This window comes from Plectropomus leopardus, chromosome 19 (assembly GCF_008729295.1).
Source record: "Plectropomus leopardus isolate mb chromosome 19, YSFRI_Pleo_2.0, whole genome shotgun sequence".
Lineage (NCBI taxonomy): Eukaryota > Metazoa > Chordata > Actinopteri > Perciformes > Serranidae > Plectropomus > Plectropomus leopardus.
Genome location: NC_056481.1, coordinates 20,561,943 through 20,582,980, shown reverse-complemented (window position 1 = coordinate 20,582,980; position 21,038 = coordinate 20,561,943). Strand labels below are relative to the sequence as shown.

Here is a 21,038-nt window from a genome sequence, read left to right as displayed (position 1 = left end):
TGCAACTTCTTTTCACAAAGTTGGTGTGGCTCCTGCTGATAACATGTCGTACTTTGACCACTGCTGGTGGTTTCAGTGAGGATTCACTGTCCAGCAACTGTTTTCTTGTTCGGAGAATCTCCGCTGCCACCATGTCAACATCTATCCAAGTAGAGCCAATCATGGAGATACGCTACGGAGGAGTTGGCCGCTGCAAGTGCTCGTTCTGGTTTGCAGTGGCCCACGACATACTGGGTGTCTTCATCATGATGGTTGGGGTGTTCGGAGGGCTGGTCATACATGATCTGTTCATCTACGCAGGGGCGATCATCATCTTCCTCAGCCTGATCTGGTGGGTGTTCTGGTACTCCGGGAACATCGACGTGCCGCCTGAGGAGCTGGAGGACGACGTGGGCCTGATCAAGCTGAAGAACCGCAGACTGAGCCGCGTGGTGAGGCGAGTGTCTGACCGCTTTTCCAGCAGGATCAGGAACTCTTTCAGGAAGAGCGCTGCATTTGTCAAGGCAGACCCCAAAAATAGACCTTCAAACACTGGTACAGAGGTACCGCTCTCCACTATTTATGACACCACTATCGCCTCGTCGTCTAGAGAGCTTGTGAGAGAGACTTTGTCAATATGAACATTGCAGACTGTAAATGACACACTGAACCTGGATATTTCCTTTCATCATTAGTTTGAAAGGGATTTTGTGTTTGCTCTGCTCACATGCACCTGTAATCATTAGACAGCACTGAAGTCTTGCCGAGATAACGTCCACGTGTTCTTATCTCACAGATAAGATGTTAACTTTGCACACCACAACAGTGCTGCAAATGGCTCTGATTTATCATCAGTCATTATTTTGTTGATTCACAGACTTTGCAGAGTAGAAATGTGGTGACTGTAAATAGAAAAATAAAGGCCAGAATAAGAATAGATTTGCTATGATGACTCTTATTTGGATAATGGATATATGACCGTAATATTACAGTCACATATTATCAGTGGTGGAAATTCAAAAAATGCAGCCAGAAGAATAAGACATACAGTTTTAACTCATTCATCATGGCTCATTAGCCATTTTGTTTTTTGGGTTGTCCATCCATCCATCCATGCATCCATCCATCCTTTTCATTCTCGTGAATGCGATATCTCAGAGATTTAGCACAGACATCAACTTGGACTCAGAGATGAACAGATTAGATTTTAGTGGTCATAGGTCACTATGATCTTGTCAGTCTCATTCTTGTGAATGCAATATTTCAAGAACACCTTGAGGGATTTTTTTTTTTAAATTTGGCACAAACATCCACTTGATGAAATGAGTAAATTTGGGTGGTCATGGGTCAAAGTCACTGTGACCTTGCATCTTTTTCATCCTTGTGAAGACAAAATCTCAAGAATGCCTTGAGGGATTTCTTTGAAATTTGGCACAAACATCCACTTAGAATCAACGACGGACTGATTCAATTTTGGTGGTCAAAGGCTATTGTGAACCTGCCTGTCTCATACTTCTAAACATATTTTCGAAACACCTTGAGGGAATTCTTTCAAATTTGGCACAAGCATTCACTTAGACTTAAGAATAAACTGACATTTTGGTAGTCATAAGTCAAAGGTCAAGGTCATTTGACCTTGTCTGCCTCATTCTCTTGAACACAATATCTCAAAAATGCCTTGAGGGAATTTCTTAAAATTTAGCACAAACACCCACTTGTACTCAACAATGAACTGATAAGATTTTGGTGTTCAAAGGTCACTCTGACTTAATAAACCATGTTTTTGGCCATAAGTCAAGAATTCATACGCTAATTCTGAAAAAAATTCATATAAAAGCCAGATAGGATGAACTGATGAAATGATGACATTTTATATCCAAAAAGTCGAAGGTCAACATCACTGTGACATCATAATGTTCTTTGAAAAAACACCTTTGTGTCCATTACTCAGTGTCATATCTCAGGAACAGAAGGGAAGACATTTGGTCAGATACTGAACTGGTATCATGATCTTCTGTGCTGCTGGGGAGACATGTGTACAGCATCCATATTTTCACAGACATGCTTGTAAACTGTGACTGGAACTCTACTGATGTGCAGAGACGTACAACTGCATGACGGTAATTATGTTTTTTGTTTAATAGTAAATTAAAACTTCATGATCTCTATTGTATCACTCGTCTAACAGATAAAGTACAGCACACTTTCAAAATTCAACCACTAGATGCCGTCTGTCTCCAGCTTCACTCCCTGGAGGTTTCCATTCTCACTTCATGCTTGTGTATTTGGGATGTTTAAATGCTGGACCGGTGTTCGTCTCAAACTAACAGTTCTGAGAAGTAAATCTCCCTCTTTTTGCAAATCAAAGTGAAAACAGTCTTTTAGTTATGACCTATACACGCACCAACCTGTATCAAAGGGAAGTAACCAGAAACACACTTTTGGTAAGATACTCAGTTATTATTGTTAAAGGGACTATTCACCACCCCCCCCAAAAAAACCTCATCCTTGTAGCACCAGGATGTTTCACTTGCCTACTAAACCCTCAAACCAAAGCAGGCTTTGATTGAACATTATAAAATTTTATTACATATTCAAGTCAATATTCTTGGCTCTTTTTTTTTTCTTTCATTTTTTAAAGATGTCATGCATCTTTTTGAGGTTTTGTGACTTTTTGTGGTCAATTCTGTCTTCCTTGGTGGTTTTGTGACACCTTTTGGTTATTTTGCCCCCTTTTTTGTTGTTGTGTGTCTCTTGTGGTCATTATGCAATTTTTGGGGTTTTGTGTCACGTTGTGGTTTTTGTCTCTGGTTTTTGAGGTAATTTTGTCTCTTTGATGTCATTTTGTCATTTGTGGCAGTTTTGTGACACTTTATGCTTGTTTTTCCTCTTTTTTGTAGTTGTTTTGCATCCTCTTGTGGGCGTTATGCGTCTCTTTGTGGTTTCTTGTGGTTGTTTTGCCCCTTTTTGTAGTTATTTTGTACCTCTTTGCAGTTCCTTTGCATGTCATTATGGTCTCATTTGTATCTCTTCCTAGTCAGTACATGTTAATTTGAATGGCATTTTGCAGGTGAAATCACTTGACAGTTTTGGCCCACGGTTCTATACCTACTATGTCTGTTCAGTAATCCATACATGACAACTGAGAATACTGAAAATAAAAGTGATCTATTTTACCCTTTTCAAATAAAAAAAAGCTAAGATGTGTTAATGCTGCTCCAATTACAGGAAACATTGAGGGATCATTTATTATTATTCTGATTCTTCTTCTTATTATTATTATTGTTATTATTATTATCATCGTTGCTGTTGTTATTGTTATTATAATAATCATATCTCTGCATTTAAAGGGGCACTTTTGTAGTTCAACAACCTTTTTGCAGAAAAACTACAACTCCCACAAGAGCTTTCCTGTCATATGACAGCTGTGTGTTTTGTCATGTGACCTTGACTGTGCTCAGTCACAACTCCGTTTCCTTTTCCTCGCTGTGCCAAAGGCGTCAAACTGAAAACACTTCATATCTGGTTTCATGGCTGTGAAACAGCAGGTCCAGTTAAAGCTTCAGTTGATCTGCTCCTCAGGCTCCGGACACCTCCTCCATGTCCTCCTGAGGTAGACGCTCAGCCCCGGCGGCCCCCCGGCAGGCCTCTCCGTTCACCGAGTGAGCATCAGTCCTCACGCCGCGGTTAGGTGGGTGCAGCTCGGCTACAGAGGCAGAATGGGCCCGGTGCACCGTTAGCGTCATACCGGTGCTCATCTGTTTTAGCTTGGATGCCCCGGGTACCGGAGTTCTGCTGTCAGGATGAACGGTGAGTTCTGTTGGGTCATTTCCTTTGCATATATGTCTAATCATGCGTGCAGGAGGAGGCTCAGCAACTTGTTAGCACCCTCTGTGATCAGACAGTAAGTTTGGGATTTCTGCTGACTTGTTAACTACTCTGTAGCCACTTCCTTCAATGTTCATGTCTGTCTGTCAAGTTGTGTTGCACTAACAGATGAAAGAGAAAATGAAAGCAGTTCAACAATGTTCAACTACATTCTGGAAAACTCCTGTTAGTTTTGTTTGGAAATGAACATGAAATAACTGTAAGTAGCCGTGAGGTTATAGAAGAAGATATGGCATGTTGAATCCCACAGACTTGTCAGCTTCCACTCCACTGCAACTGTTGAGGTGCTCTTTAGCCGAGCAAGTGGCCCCCGAGTTGCTTCATTGGGTCAGCAGCTTGTAGAAGATCATGGGAAAATCCTGGTTTATATTTACGATAAAATACAACAATGTAAATCAGAGAATGGCTTGAACAGTAAACATTAAAATACCAGGTTGTGACGCTGAATGTATGGATTACCAGGTACCCGACACAGGCCCAGGGGCCCAAAGCTTTAGGGGACTCCTTGGATTTCAGCTGCCAAATGTCAGTTAAAGAGACGTGTGCCGACGAGGAAGAGATGCAATATGACCATAAAAAGATGCAAAGAAATGGGATAAAAACATAGCTACGAGACAGGAACAAGATAACCAGGAAAAAAACTCAACCCAAAATGACCCCAAAGTGACACAAAACAAACACAAAGAGATGTGAAAACAAAACGTTATACAATGACTACAAACAGACACAAAATGACCAAAAAAAAGAACATAAAGTTGCAAAACAACCACAAGAAGACACAAAATGACCAAATGACACCAAATATCGGAAAAATAACAACAAATTGACATTAAATAAACGTAACAAGAGAACAAAAACACACACAAATGACAACAAAGTAACACAACATGACCAAAAAAAGACACAAAAGACCTCAAAGAGACAAAATGACTTCAAAGAGACACAAAACAACCAAAAAAGACACAAAATGACCACAGAGGCACAAAATTTTCTCACAGACACGAAACGACAACAAAGAGACACAAGACTAACCAAAAAAAGGCACAAATTACCTTAAAAAACAAAAATGGACGCGAAAGAGACAAAAAAAACCCAAAGAGACACAAAGTGACCAAAAATAAACACAAAATTGCCTCAGAGACACAAAATGACCACATAGGCACAGCATTCCTATAAAGATGCACAAAATGAATAAAAGACCACCAAGAGACACAAAACAAACAGAAATGACACAAAACAATGACAAAGGGACACAAAATGGCCAAAAAAGTCACAAAAATACCTCAAAAAGACACAAAATGACAACGAAGAGACACAAAATGACCAAGGCAGACACAAAATAATTATAAGGAGAGAGGAAGAGATGCAAAACGATTGCAAAGAGATGCAAAACGATTACATATAGACCCAAAATGGCTACAGAGACTCAAAAATACCTCAGACTAATAAAATGACCAAAAAAGACACAAAATTACCTGCGAGACCCACAAAGATTGCAAAGAGACATAAAATCATTTAAAAAAATACACAAATGATTTTAAAGGGATACAGAATGACTACAAAGAGACATAGAAAACCAAAAAAAAAACTTTAACAAGACTTTAACAAGACTCAAAAAAACTACAGAAGGACATCAAACGACCAAAGAAAGACACAAAGTGACTTCAAAGAGACTCAAAATGACTACAGAGAGACATCAAACGACCAAAAAAAGACACAAGGTGACCTTAAAGAAACAGAAATGACTGACCTCACTCTGTGTTTGTTTGCTGGGTTATAGTCCAGGTGAGGGTCTCTCAATCTGTAGTCATTCATAAGAGGATTTCTCGGTTATGCACACACTGACTGTAGAGGCCATGGCTCTCCTCAGCGGTTCATTTCCTTCCTCTCCTCTTCGGCATGCATAATTAATTCAGGAACAAGCCACGGCTGGGTGATTGATTTTCTTAATCCACCATCAAACTAAATTTGGGTCTGTTCACCTCTGCAGGCACTCAGCAGCAGAGTGACACAAAGAGACAGAACCTCCTGGAGAGGCTGCTGGATGCTGTCAAACAGGTGAGTCACATGTTATCCTTTACCTTAGAGACAACAAAATCTGGCAGGGCACGTGCACGCTTGAGAAACCAGTTTACCTTTAAAGTTTGTTATTTGGGAATTATACCTTTCACTGGAACAAGGAAATGTATTAACAACCCTTTGGTTCCTTTATCCACCGTGTGCCGCTAGAGGAAGTAAAACTGAGCTTTATTTGAAAGTTTTACAAGTTGATCTTGTGTTGTGTTAAGTGCAAATACGGTGCAGATATATGGGAATACATTGTAGAATTTGGGTGGTTGCAAAGCGTATCAGTGTGATTCTTTATCAATTCCCGAATTGATCCTTTGTCAACATGTTTTCAGCATCAATGCAACTTTTTTACTATCTTAGTCTGAACATAGTGGAGCTGCTTGACAGTATTAAAACAGGATATCTACTCTCTGCAACGGACGCACAGCTTGGGTGGGAAGCGGTGGCTCTCAGGGTGTCAAATACGTCATTCCTGGAATTTAAGCTCATGCCGAAGAAAGATGTTTCAGCATATTGCTGGTGTTTCCACCCTTACTTCATTCATTATCTGAAACCCGATGAGGGTCTTGTGGGGTCTGGAGCCTATCTGAGCTGATATTGGGTGAGATGTAGGGTACGCTCTGGACAGGTCGGCAGACTATCACAGGGCTGACATGCAGAGACAGACAACCATTCACGCTCACCTACGGCCAATTTAGAGTCACCACTTAACCTTTGGACTGTGAGAGGAAGCCAGAGAACTGGGAGAAAATCACAGATGTGGAGAGAAAAAAAGCAAACTTCACACAGAAGGGCCCCAGTCGGCTGGCAGGCTCAAACCAGGAACCCTCCTTCTACGTGAAATGATTCTATTACAGACACATAAGCAGCACTGTGGTCAACTTTCTTTGTGAAATTAAGTCACTCTTTAGGACCATTTCTTGCTCTACTCCATGACTTTTTGTTGCAAATTTCCATCAGTGTAGATGCATGACTTTATGAGGAATTCATGCAGGCATTGATAAAAGGAATTGATAAGCTTGGAGGCATATGATTCAGATGAATCGGACAATCTTTGATCAGTTATCCATTCCTATTCCTATCTGCAAGCTTTTTTTTTTTTTTTGCTCTTTTGCAAGGAAACAAAGCATTTGCAAATGTGGTTTGATGTGATGTCCTCATCCTTACACAGAAGGAAAATAATAGAGTGGATTTGATTTATAGTATCTCTGGACTATTTTGCAAATTTTCCCATAGAATAAGAATCAGTTTCATCAGTTTCCACTGGCACTTGCAGGTAGTGGTGATGTCTCGCTGACAACAGCCAACACCCCGCGACCCACCCTTCTTCCCTTCAAACAAGGGTGTGTTTCGAGACTTAACTGCATGTATCATTCCGTGTCCCCTCTTTTAATTCAGACATTTTCAGGGGTTCGAGAATGCAGTGCGGGTGAAACTCCTCATGAGTGCTTTCTTCTTCCTCAGCAGCAGTTTATGGAATTTTAGCCATGGGCTGGATATCAGATCTTACAATCAGGATGTAGCTGATCAGATCAGTGGGTGAGAGGAGAAAGCAAAAGCAAAGTTTTAGACCCAGCAGAATGAAGAGTAAAGTTTCACTTTTCGTGTGCCTGCTGTTCTGCTGCTCCATCTGCACCGAGTTCACTCTGCACTCCGATAGTGTGGTGCAATGAATTTCCAAACATTATACACCTCTGCCTGATTTCTCTATTAAAAATCAAATCCGTTTCTCATCACACACGCTCACAGCAATTGATGTCCCTGGAAACTCATCCGTTCAGTACTGAGCTTGGTTAATAAGCTTTTAGTCTTTCTTTTTGGCACCAAATAAAAACAAAAAGGAACAAAAGGTCCTGAAATTACACGGGTATGTACTGGTAGATCATTTTAAGTGTACACAAGATAATATGGTTATTGTACAGGTTAATTCACAGACATTTTTTTTGTTTTAACTAAAATTTTATCTATGTTTTTTTCTGTTGTTGTTGGTATGCATCTTTCACTAATTGCATGTTTGTTTGCTATTTAACTTTTTCATCTTTTTACAGTTTTTTTTATCTGCTTTTATGGAAATTATGGTATTATTGTAATTGCTATCATATTTTATATGTCCTTTTAACCTGCTAATGTGAGTTCAGGGCATTGCTGCAATAGAACTTAATGCCCCTTCATAAACAATGGTTTGATGATGATGATGATGATGATAAATTCCAACAGCACTCCTTATGGACTGTCCAGCTCCAAAAATATAAAATCAATACTTGGCAGCAGATGTTTTGATCTTAGCGGCCCACCATGAATAAATGAACGTGTGGGAAACCCTGGAGTAAAAAATGTTTCAAGGAGTAGAGCCAGAAGTTTCCAAAAATAATCTTCCTGTGATGCAGACTTTACTTCATACTTCGCAACTACTAACCAAATAATTGGCTGCTGGGTCCCATATATCAGCACTGTTCATCTAAAATGATTGTGTCTATTTTGTGACTACTTCAGCGACTTGAAATTTTAGAAATGTGTTCCTTGTGTGCAGAAGTAAAGTAGGCAAACACTGAAGAGAGAAGTATTTCACAGGCAGCTATTATCATTCCCTTCATATCTTTGCAGTGCCAAATCCGCTTTGGAGGAAGAAAGGAGATCGCCACAGACTCAGACAGCAGGTAAGAGAAGCTGCCTGTAACCAACACATTTTTTAGTGATGTATCTTTGTTTATTTATCGCCCAAGAGGCTGTTTGGTTAACGTGAGGAGTTCCAGATGACGTGATGCTGTGGTGCTTTAAGAATCGTCTGCACAGTAATCTGGCAGTATGCCCAGCATAAGGATCGATTTCTTCACTGCAATGAGTTACAAGAGTTTTTCCACAAAATCTCATCATATTTAAGCAATAAGAAAGTTTTTATCATGGAAAAATGGGGTATGTATGAAAAAAATGCACCAACCTTGTTTGATCAGCTCTTAACCCTTTGAAACCTGGATGAATATCACTTTTCTAGTGCTGCATTCAAGACGCCTTTCACAAGTGTTTAATCTTTTGAAACTCAAGCAAAAAACATGGGGGGAAAAGGCAATAAGCAACTTGTCAAGAAATGTCCCGCAAATTGCAAGAAGCAGATTTAGAAAAATCATTTAAAAGCTAGGGAAATTTTTCTTGAGAAATATATTTCAAATGATCATAGTTGAATATTTGAAATTATTTTATTGAATCATTATATTTTTAAGCACTTTTGTAGTAGTTTCCTTGCTTTTTTGCATTTTTTTTAGTTTAATTTTTTAGGTAATTTATTTGTATATTTTTCCTATTTTCTGGCTAATTTCTGGGGTAATCCTTCTGTAGTTGCTCAGTGCCATCTTCCCATGTTTTTAATCAATCAAAGCCGATTTGCCCAGGTTTCATTAATGCTGTTGGAGGTAAATATTAGATTAAATATCATATCTTGTGCTGCTCAGATCTTATTTTAAGGTCTGAGATTTTGACCATAAGTTACCAGTTTTTGATGATGACGGATCCTTTTTTGTTTGGCTGCGTTCATCTGAAACTATGAACAACTGTACTTCTAGTGGAGCTTAAAGCTTAAAAATTCAAATGACATAAGAACAGTCAAGGCTTTCACATAGTCCAGTAACTTGTCTTTGTCTCTGCAGGGTGATCTGTCTGTGTGCACAGTTTGAAGCGGTGCTGCAGCACGGCCTGAGGAAGAGCCGAGGTCTGGCTCTCACCGCCGCCGCTCTCAAGCAGGCTGCAGGCTTCAGCACCAAAACTGAAGCAGGTATGTGCTTTAAGGGATGTTTCGTTTTTTTTTTGTTTTTTTTTAATAAAATTGTTATTTATTTAAAATAAAATAAAAAAACAAAACAAAACAAAATACCTTTCAAACCCACGTTTTCTTTAAAAAATTAGCATTTTTAAAAAAGAAAATTTTTTTTAAAAAGTTGTATTATTATTTTTTGAATAACACAGACTTACTAGCTGTAGACCAGCAGCTCCTGTGTTCAGTGAGATAAAATTACTGATTTTCTTAATGGAGTCTGGTGGTTTTGACGAGAACATAGATGGGGAACAGCTTCCCTGTCGAAACAGGCCCTCTGATGGAAAGGTAAAGCAGTGAAAATACTCTCAATAAGACGTACACTTAAACTTATATTGATTTTTTAAGTTGGGACCTTTTTTTGTCGGCTAAAATACATTTTGTAGCTGACCCCTCCACAGCAATACATTGCTTACCTTCTGTGTCTGACTCCAGCCTGCTTCTCCAAACTGGGGGCATGCCAACTGACATCCACAATATGTAATATACTGTCAATATTTAAGTGGCTCATACAACCGCACTTCAAAAAATCCAAACTGCCCCTGTAAGTGGCTGCATGGTCTGTTAAACTCGGGTCTAAAGTTGAACATCAAGGCAGCAGCTTAACTTTAACCTTCAGCCTTTACACTAAAAAATAGCAGAGATGAGAACACTTGGCTTGTTTTTTTAAAAATCATGAAGGGTTAGAGGCCGCAGATGTGTCAGAGGGAAGCTCTGAGCTGCGGGATAACCACATACACAAACACACAATGTGCCTGAGAGAGCAGACAGGTAGGCTGCTGTTGAAAATGACGTGCACAGGAAGACTTCTGCTTCCTCGTTTCACTCTCTCTGCAGTGCTCACCTGTCTGTCTCTCTGGCTCAGTCTGTTGTGGGCAGAACACCTGCGGCAGCACGTCACTCCTGAAAAGCACATGCTGTCATTATCAATGCATTTTGTGTGCTCAAGCATTGTTCAAACCCACAAGCTTTTGCTTTGAATTCGGTCGATATGCTGAAGACGCCAAACGGCCTGTGGCGTGCTGAACTACAGGGAGATGAAATGATATCAGGGATATTTCCAGCTGATGTGAACTAGCGGCCATAAAAACAACTTGTTTTAATGAATGAATGAATCTATAAGTGAATAATTTTTATTTCGGTTACATCAATCTTGAGAAAGAAAGATTATTTCAAACAATTTTTCTCACACTCAGTAACTGAAAAAAATAGGAGAATGCTAAGGCTTATTTTTGCATATCCTCTATCAACCAAGAATAATCAGAATATCAGCAATGCCAAAGAAACAAATGAAATAATTTATTTGACATTTTAATAATTGGCATTATAGTCCTGAATCATTTTTACATTTTAAGGCTTTTTTTAAACTCAACGGAGAACAAAGCAATTTCAACTCAGCACTGAGTCCATCCTGCAGTTTGACTCCTAAAACTGAAACACATCTGTATCTTACAGTGGTTGTCACTTTACATGTTGCATAAATAAATAATCCTCTTAAATCATAATTTCCTTCTCTTAATTAAAAAAAAGAATACAGATGGGTAGGCTTTTCTTTACAACTTGTAAAAGTATTTCCATCATTTTTAAATACACAGTGTCTAGAAATTTTAAGGTGTAGGATGCTGTTTTATTTCACAGTTAGCTTTATCCCATTTAAGACAACCGGCAATTATAGTTGCCAAAGTGTATGACTGTCATTTTGCCGCTCACAAAAAAAATTGTAAATGTTATTCATGTGTTTATAATCAAGGACATGTGAGTAGACAACTTAGAGAGTGTTCTTAAAGAAAAAAAAACTTTAACATTTGATAACCAACATTTGTGTAGTAGCTAATACTTGCCAACTAATATTAGTGTTGTGGTAGCTAGCTGTATTGACCGTGTTGCACTGTGGTAGACCAGAATAATGTCCAGTAGGAGGTGCTCTTACGCTCCACGTTTCACTATTATAGAGGTAGTTAAAAGGCATGTACCCAAAAAAGATAACAAAATGGAGAAATAAAATGCAGAACATGTTGGTAGGTGACTCAATTGATATGATTATATGCATGAAAGCATTGAGACACAAATGGGTTAATACCACTGAACACCATACATTTTATTTTAATTTCATTTAGTGATAACTTATTAACAGCAAACCATGTTCAACATGATCGATTCCCTTTCTACTATTTTAATGATTCTTTCATGTCTTCACCTGAATAAAATACATTTGTATCATCTTAAAATGTTACAAATTTCCATATATTGGATACCGTACAAATATTATTTAAATATAGTATGAATAACTTGCATTCCAGTACTGAACTTTGTGGCACACCACAGTTCAATCTTCTAAGATATGATTCAGTATTATTCATTCTTGCATGTTAAAACCTATTATTTAAATACTTTCTTAAACAATGTTGAGGGACACGTCTTTTACCAACGAAGTCAGAAATGATCAATTGTGCCAAATAAATAATGTAAATCAATTAATACACTTACAGTGTGCGGTTTCTTATCTGCTGCTGTTGCTATATATTTTCTGCAAAGTCCATCACTGCTAAAGATGTTGGTCCATTGCTCCTAAAACCATATTGATGGTCACTCTGTACTCATATTTCAACAAAAGTCAGTTCACAAATAGATTTCAAGTATTTTAGAAAAAAGAGGTAGAAATGATAAAGGTCTATAATGAGATACCATATGCTTGTCACTATTTGAATAGATTGGAAACACTTAAGCCATTTTCATTTTTAATATTTTTGTTTTGCAGTATAAATCATATCACATATATTTTTTTTTGTCTCTCCATGTAAACAGAGCAGAAGTAAAGTCCCCCTTGGGGTAAAGTGCCCCTGACTGGGAGTCAATGCTGTAGATCCAGTTTTATTTGCAGCCATCAGGGCCTACAAAGATATTAGAGACATTAGTTTCACATTATACTAAATAGTTTCCACTGTGTCACATTTAATAACCTCATGGCTATTAATTCCAGATGGAGGAGAAATGCATGACTTCTGTAATGGCGACTGCGTCATGACCATTAGCATGTCTGACGTTTTCCTGTATTTCACAGTCAATTAGAAGAAAGGATTGTGGCTGAACTCGTGGATTCGGAGCTCCCTAATGAAGCCGAGCCCTCTGACAAAGCCAGAAATAGCAGCTGTAATTTTAACACATTGTTCTGAGGTCATATGCTAATCGTATGCATAACATCCATTCCTATTAATTACCACACCTCAGAAAACTTTGCATTGAAACAGACCCTCATACGTCTTTTGTCTTTTATCTTCTCTCCCTAAGAAAATAATATTATTGTGTGTTCTGGAGAGGTTAGAATGGATATTTGTTAATGAGAGAATGTGTTGATGCTTAAGACTCCAGAAGTGTTAATATGCCTGGAAGCATTGTGTTTTCAACTTGTCCGTCCATTCGTCCCACCCATTCTCGTGATTGTAATATCTTAAGAACGACTTTGGGGACTTTCTTCAAATTTAGTGCAAATGTTAACTTTGACTCAAGGATTAACTGATTAGACTTTGGTGGTCAAAGGTCAAGGTCACTTTGACCTTGTCTGTCTCATTCTTGTGTATGAGATATCTCAAGAACACCTTAAGGGATTTTTTTCAAATTTGACACAAATGTTAGAGTGGACTAAAGAATGAGCTTATTAGAATTTAGTGGTAAAAGGTCAAGGTCACTTTGACCTTGCATCCATCTCATTTTCGTGAAGACAATATCTGAAGATAGAGGGAATATTGAGGGAATATTCTCAAATTTGGCACAAATGTCCAGTCAGACTCAAAAATGAACGTATTCGAATCTGGTGGTTGAATGTCAAAGGTCAAGGTCACGGTGACCTCATAAAACATATTTTTGCCATAACTTGAATTCATACATTCAAATTTCACACAAATGTCTCTTCTGACATTTTATATCCAAGAGGTCAAAGGTCTACTTTGACACAGTGTTCTGCTAAAACACTTTTCTGGTAATTACTCAGCATCATATCTCAGGAACAGAGGGAGAGACTTTTGGTCAGATACTGTATTGGTGACACAAATCTTGAAACTGTGTTGATTGTATAGATCTTCTGTGCTGCCAGGGGAAACTGAGTGTGAAGCATCCATGTTTTCACAAACATGAATGGGTGGTAATACTGGTCGACACTGCTTCACTCCCCTTTTGTGTAACTCAAAAACAGTTGTTTTTGTTTTACAAAAGAATAAGAACTGATTCTCTTCTTCTTTGTCTCTCGTCCTTGTCCTCCCCCCGCCAGAGTTGACTTTCTGGTTCTACGTGAAGGAGCATCTGAACCGCCACGAGCTTCAGCGGTTCTACTCCCTCCGTCACATCTCCTCAGAGCTAGGCCGGGGTCGCGCCTGGCTTCGCTGCGCCCTCAACGAGCACTCGCTGGAGCGCTACCTGCACACACTGCTGGCTGACCGCCCACGCCTAGGGTTAGTACACTGTGTGTGTGTGTCAATTATAAAGATATTTGCAATGTCGTGTAGCACTATGTCTTACATTTTTGCATATCAGTGTGATATTTCATAAATCTTTTTTTTTCATTCTGGCACTTCAGAGTCAATTCACCTCCACGGTTGTGCTCTGCACAGCTGGTTTTTCCTCAGATATGCAGGGCTTTCCTCTCTTTGTCTTGATTAGAGAGAGTTACGTCACCCCTTTTCTGTTTTTCCAGAACTTACTATGAAGACTGGGCTTTTATTCTCGATGAAGAGAGAGCAAGTATGCTCCCCACCATGGCTGCAGGTGAGGTCTTGTTTTAGTCTTGCAGGTAATTGCAGGATATAACAGACTGCAATCTGGTCTGTCTTTGCAGTACAACGACACAAATATTTTTTTAATTGGTGGTACATTACCAAAGAAAACTTAGAAAAAGGACTCCGGCATTCACATTTGCACAAGAGGAAGAAAACCTTTAACTACCAGAATGCATTGCACCACCGACCCAATAAACACTCCTTCTGGTGGATGACATAATGCAAACTCCTCCATTTGACGCGATGGTGGTCGGCTGGTAACAAACAATAACAATATTCCAATCAAACTAAACTAAAACATGTCACTGAAAACATTTGAGGTGAAAAATAGACAACTTGTTAACAGAATTTTGGCATACATTTGATCAGGGTTAGGGGTAACAATTCATAGAAATGTCCTAAGATCCAAGAAATGTCAAAAAATCCCATAAACGTCCTAAAATCTGAGAAATGTCCTAAAATATGAGAAACGTCCTAAAATCTGAGAAATGTCCTAAAATCTGAGAAATGTCCTAACATCCTAGAAACATGAATGGGGCTGCTGTGACTGCTTTTTGGTTTGCAATCTTAACCCTAGATTCCACTAAATCCTCCACACTGGACCTTTTAAAGGATTCACCCATTTGATTTCCGGCCTTTTCTCTGGTGCCACCTTCAGGCCAGACTGTATTTTTTGCACCACTAGTGGTGAGGATCTAAAAAAGGCAAAGTTGTGTCCCCGTGTTTTATCGATTAAAAAAAATGTAATCTTCTGATGTGTAATGAGCATTACAGACTCACTTTCAGTCTCATAGAAATTTAAATATTCGTTACACAAACAGAGCTGCTGTTAAAGCAGTAAATTAACTGACTTTGCACTTTGCTTGTTAAGCACGATTGGATTTGGTGGGAAATAAAGTCGTAACCCTATTAGTGTTAATGGCTGTGCTCTCACTGTTCAACTATTGATGAGCACAAACTCTAAAATATTAAAAATGTAGACCACTCATCTCATGCCAGAGCTTCTCCTCTGTTCATACACAGCCTGAGTTCATCTTAGGCTGCCCACTCTTGCTATGTGTGCCCAGAAAAGCTTACAAAGCATTTTGCAGAAGTTCAGAAGCTTTATATGATTTAACTAGACTGATCTTCAATACATAACATTCTGCCTCTGTGTTTCTGCTGTTGTACAGGTCTGAACTCCATCCTGTTTGCCATCAACATCGACAACACTGATCTGAACGGGGGGGTGACGCGAGGAGGAGGCTCCTCCGTGTCCCACCTCCTCAAGGAGTCCACGCAGGGCATCGGCAGCCTGTGGAAAGAGTCGACTCAGGGGGTCAGCAGCCTGCTACGAGAGATCAGCACTGCCACAGCTGTGGTGCCCGGCTTCACTCCCAGAGTGGACGGAGCCTCAGACCCGCTGCCTGTCCTGCCACGCAGCAGCTCTGCTGGTAGGAAATAGCGACGTTTTATTCGATTTTTAATTTATTCATATTTGGCACGAACATCCACTTGGGCTCAATGATGATCCGATTAGATTTTGGTGGTCATAGGTGAAAGGTCACTTCATCGATCTCATTTTCGCAAACATGATATTTTAGCAATACCTTGTGAGATTTTTTTTCAAATTTGGCACAAATGTCTACTTTGGCTCAAGAGTGGAACGGATTAGACTTTGGTGGTCATAGGTCAAGAGTTAAGATCACTGTGACCCTGCATCTGTCTCATAACTTTTAATGTAATATGTCAATAAGGCCTTGGGGGAATTTCTTCAAATTTGACACAAATGTCCACTTGGACTCAAGGATGAGTTGATTCAATTTTGGGGGTCAAAGGTCATGGTTACCGTGACCTTGCATCTGTCCCATTCTCGTGAATGCGATATCTAAAGAACACCTTTAGGGAATCTTTTTAAATTTGGCACAAACATAAAGGTCAACTTCAAAGTGACATTGTAATGTTCTCCAAAAACACTTCAGAAACAGAAGGGGAGACATTTGGTCAGATACTGAATTGGTGACATCAATCTTGAATGTGTGCTGATTGTGTTTGATTGTATATCTTCTGTGCTGCCGAGAGGAAAGATGTGTGTGAAGCATCCATGTTTTTTTCAACATGTTAACATCAAACATTTCCTCAAAAGCTGGCAGACAGAGCAACTACTTTTATACCATTACTCTGTATTTTTAAGGTGTTTCTATTATTTTTTCCACCTTTTTTTCCAACAGCATGCTATATATTTACTCCTAGAAAAAAAATTGTGACAACAGCATGACAGAACCAGCACAGACAGTCAAACAACATATGGTTCAGTTGGAGCATATATAATGAATGCACTGGTTGAACAAATCTAGCGAATGCAACACAAGGCGTCTGCAGCAGAGTGCTGCGGCGGCAATGAAATCCCCCATGAAATGAATAAACCTCCAGAATGTCGGCTCCTTGTTTGACCTCATTTAGCTGTCTGCCCCAGTCCATCCCATCAGGGAGAACTTACACTGCTTTTTCTCCTTCTGCTCAGTGGGATGAACAAGCTTTTTAAATTTAAGTTTGCGGTGCTAAAACTTTTCTCTGGAATGAGCGTAAAAGAAAGCTGGTGCGGCAAGCTATTCAGATGATTCGCTGGGTGAAGACTCGCTAATGCACAGCCAGGCTTTTTGAAGAGGAAGAGAGTTGAACCACAGATAGTCTGATTAGAAATGCACTTTTTAATGGCTTAATTGAAATAAACTTTAGATGCTGATGTCACCAGTCTTGAGCTTTGGAGACAGCGAGTCTAGACATTTGAATTCACTCACTTTATTCAAGGTTGAAATTGAGTTTTTTTGTTCACTTCTTTTTCATCTTTTCCTTCCCAGACTCAGGGCTGAGGAAGGAGCGCCGCAGGAAAAAGAAAATCACCAACATCATTTCGTTTGATGACGACCTGGACGGAGGAGCGGAGGATGAGGAGGAGGGAGAGGAGGACTCCCAAAAGATGGGTGTGATGAGGAAAAGCCACACTGCTCCCGCTCAGAGCAGTGTGGAGGAGGGCATTGATCCTCTGGAGCCAGCCTTCTCTGAATCGCCGGCCCAGAATGGCCTCACTGAGCCGGGCATAGTCAGCTGGGTGGGGTCCCCTCATCCCTCACGCACTCCTCCACCCACTGCTGCACCTCCTCTGCCTGACAGTAAGAGTTTAGACAACGAGGAGGAGGAGGAAGAAGAGGAGATGTACAAACCCAGAGCACAAACCCAGGAGGAGGAGAGGAGCAGCTCTGACCAGTGAGTCACATAATTTCAGTTGAATGTCACGTAAAGTAGAAAGAGAAATATTCAGCATTTTTATGCCTCCACGATGAATGAGGCATTCTTCAGAAATCTTGTGGATGTGATATCTCAAGAATGCCTCGAGGGAATTTCTTCAAATGTGACACAAACATTCACTTGAACTCAAGGATGAACTGCTTCAGTTTTGGTGGTTAAAGGTCAATGGTGAAGGTCACTGTGACCTCGTCAGCCTAATTCTTTACACTTTGAGGGAATTCTTTCAAATTTGGCACAAACGTTCAAGTAGACTCAAGGATGTGCTGATTAGATTTTGGTGGTCAAAGGTCAGTGTCAGAGTGATCATTCTTGTGAATGCGATATATCAAGAACACCTTGAGGGAATTCTTCCAAATTTGGCACAAACATTCAGGTGGACTGAGGGATGAAGGATGAAGTGAATAGATTTTGTCAGTCAAAGGTCAAGGTCCATGTAACCTTGCATTTGTCTCATTTTTGTGAACACAATACTTGAGGATGGCCTTGAGGGAGTCTCCTCGAATTTGCCACAAATGTCCAGTTGCACTCAAGAATGAAATTGTTAGAATCTGGTTGTTGAAGGTTAAAGGTCAAGGTCATGGTGAACTCATAAAATCTGTTATTGGCTCAATTGGTGCCAACCTCGAAACTGTGTTGATTGTATAGCTCGTCTGTTGTGTCTGGGAGAAGATGTGTGTGAAGCTCCATGTTTTTTCACAGATGTGGATTTAAACTGTAACTTGGCTCATGTGTGGAGGCATACAGTTACCTGGCGTTGTATCTAGTTTATTTTGACAGAAATGAATGTGGGCTTTGGGCAAAACAGCCTGAGGTTGTTCACTAAGTGCATGTGAAATTAAATAGGCAATCATAAAAAAGGTAAAAACTAAAAAGTGCTTATATTTTCATTTTACAATGTTTTTTATATTGCGACTTATACTTTATTTTTATTGCTTTTCTCTGACAGAAAGATCACATATACATTAAAAAAACAAACAATAAAAGCTCTTGGTTGCCCCATTTCTACAAAACCTATTTATTCCTGTGACAAATGTGCTGTACATCCTCAGTGGTTTACTGGAAATTTCCTTTGAACTTTTCTGATTGAAATGTAGTATAATTTTGCTTCTCAGTAACTTAGAAAGTTGATCTAAAGGGTCTGAGTCCATGTTTGTGATGCCCAGAATCCACCTGTGACCGTGGTGCAGTCATGCAACCTTTCCTGTTTTGCATAATTTGCAGAAATTATTGTAAAAAAAAAAAAGGTCAAAATGAAGAAATGGTTGATTTTTTTTTTATTCAACTTGAATAGGCGATTTTGGAGTTTAAACTTATGATTTTATTTTTCCCATCACTAAATCATGCAACCATTACCCATTAGCATGATTAGTAGATGTTTAACACTTTAAAATTCCTTTGAAATAATATGAAAAAATTTGTCTGAATAACTTTATTTTCACGAGTAATTCATTTAAAATGTGTGTTCATAAATATGATAAAAAATAACACTTTAAAATTTCTTTTAGATAATGTGGAAAACTTAGTTGGAACAAGTGAACTTGTATGGACTATTAACTTAAAAACCTTAAAAACATCCATAAAAAAATCAGTTTTTGTTTTTTATCAGATTATTTTGAAAGGAAGTTTAAAGTGTTATGGATTCTTACCATAATTATGAACACACATTTTTAAGTTAATCAGCCGTAAAAAAAAAAAAATTTGATTCAGCTAAATTTTCCACTTTATTTAAGAGGAATTTTAAAGTGTAATCTTGTACAGAGACTGAGACATAAAGGACACAATGGGGACATGAGACTGGCCGTTTGTTTTAAAGGTTTAGTCCTCGGCCTGACCCGTGAGGCAGAACGTCTCTGTGACAGCCGCAGCCAAGCTGACTGACGTTAAACTGATGTGGTTTCAGGGTGGTGGTCGGCAGCCTGTCCAGCGTGTCCACGTGGAGCCCTCTGCAGGTGATGACTGATCACACCAGCTCGGACATCCTCATCCCTCTGAACCCTGCGGACTCTCAGCCAGGTACCCGAAAACACCAAAACCAAAGTTGCACTTTGTTCAGAGCTTCTATGAAGTTAGAAGAAATTAAAACTCTTTCTGCTGTTCCCAGTTAACATTTCCTACTTGCACTGTGCAGTAACTATTTTATATTACATTTTTTAATATAGATATGCATAAATAATGAATTTTCACAAGTTGTTCTGTGGCAGCTCAGTGCTATGAGATTGCATTTTCTTTTCTTCTTTTTGAAGTGTTTCTGCTGGTGTCTTCAGTGTAGGGATCAGATGTTTTTCAGTTGAATTCTTGGGACTTTCTTTGTCAGTCTGCAGTTTAACTTTCACTTCTGTTTGGTTTCAGTGAGCTCTGTGGAGGACACGGCTGCATTTCCTGCTCAGTGTGAGTCAACCGGCCCGGCGGAAAACTGTGAGAGCAGCAGATCGCTGTTAACCTTTAAGTAAGCTTTCAATTCAGGCGGGACTCGTGTGCTGCTATGTGAAATCAGTTTAGGGCATAAATGTTCATCACTTTTTATTTACCAGGCAGGTGTAGTGAGTGTGCATTTTGTGCTGCAGCCTCAGCTTTCTTCACAAAAATAAATGGTGAACTGTGTTTTTTTTCAGTATGGAGTCCAGTCCACCGACGCAGCCTGCTCCTCTCTGCAGTGTGCTGCCAACATCTGCTCTGCCAGAGTCCATGACCGTCGGTGAGTGTTTCTGCTCCACTCTGTCTCTCCTGCTCTTCTAGTCAGGTTTGTTGTCAAACCGGTCCTGTGCAATGAATCAGCATTTTATGAGCGAGCACGAAGACAACCCTGCAGGACGTCACTGAGAGCAATGACATCACTGTAAAGGGATAGTTCAGGTTTTGTGAACAGTATTTGAATGAGGCACTTATCCTTAGACAGTATATGACAAACAGTATGTCAGGGAAACTCGACTTGCTTTGCTCGGGGGCCACTTTTGCAAAATGACAGGAAGCCAGGGGCCAGCTGCAGGAGCCCATAAATGTTTGTAGGATTTCAGGCCATTTCTTGCATTTTAGGATATTTCTCAGATTTTAAGGTTGTTTTTAGGATTTTCTCCTAAATTCTCTGATTTTATGACATTTCTGGGCTTTTAGGATGTTTCTTGGCTTTTCGGCATTTCTCAGATTTTAGGATGTGTCGCGGATTTTAGGACATTTCTCAGCTTTTAGGATGTTTCTTGGCTTTTAGGCATTTCTCTGATTTTAGGCCGTTTCTAGGGTTT

At 39.5% G+C, this 21,038-nt stretch overlaps 2 protein-coding genes across 2 annotated transcripts in view; both read left to right on the top strand.

Annotated features, from left to right (window-relative positions):
* Nucleotides 1-131: 131 nt before the first annotated feature.
* On the top strand, nt 132-900 carry LOC121958394 (transmembrane protein 238-like). Its single transcript, XM_042507289.1, has one exon. It carries the CDS (start codon nt 132-134, stop codon nt 618-620), a length of 489 nt encoding a protein of 162 aa, XP_042363223.1. The 3' UTR covers nt 621-900.
* Nucleotides 901-3,441: 2,541 nt separating this feature from the next.
* The window catches only part of snx29 (sorting nexin 29), a 53,629-nt gene continuing 36,032 nt past the window's right edge, over nt 3,442-21,038 (top strand). The window contains exons 1-11 of the mRNA XM_042507630.1: nt 3,442-3,789; nt 5,858-5,925; nt 8,542-8,594; nt 9,579-9,703; nt 14,007-14,187; nt 14,430-14,500; nt 15,684-15,944; nt 17,352-17,757; nt 19,700-19,812; nt 20,149-20,245; nt 20,412-20,494. Of these exons, the coding sequence (XP_042363564.1) occupies nt 3,783-3,789; nt 5,858-5,925; nt 8,542-8,594; nt 9,579-9,703; nt 14,007-14,187; nt 14,430-14,500; nt 15,684-15,944; nt 17,352-17,757; nt 19,700-19,812; nt 20,149-20,245; nt 20,412-20,494 (1,465 nt within the window). The 5' untranslated portion in view covers nt 3,442-3,782. The remainder of the gene's footprint in view (nt 3,790-5,857; nt 5,926-8,541; nt 8,595-9,578; nt 9,704-14,006; nt 14,188-14,429; nt 14,501-15,683; nt 15,945-17,351; nt 17,758-19,699; nt 19,813-20,148; nt 20,246-20,411; nt 20,495-21,038) is intronic.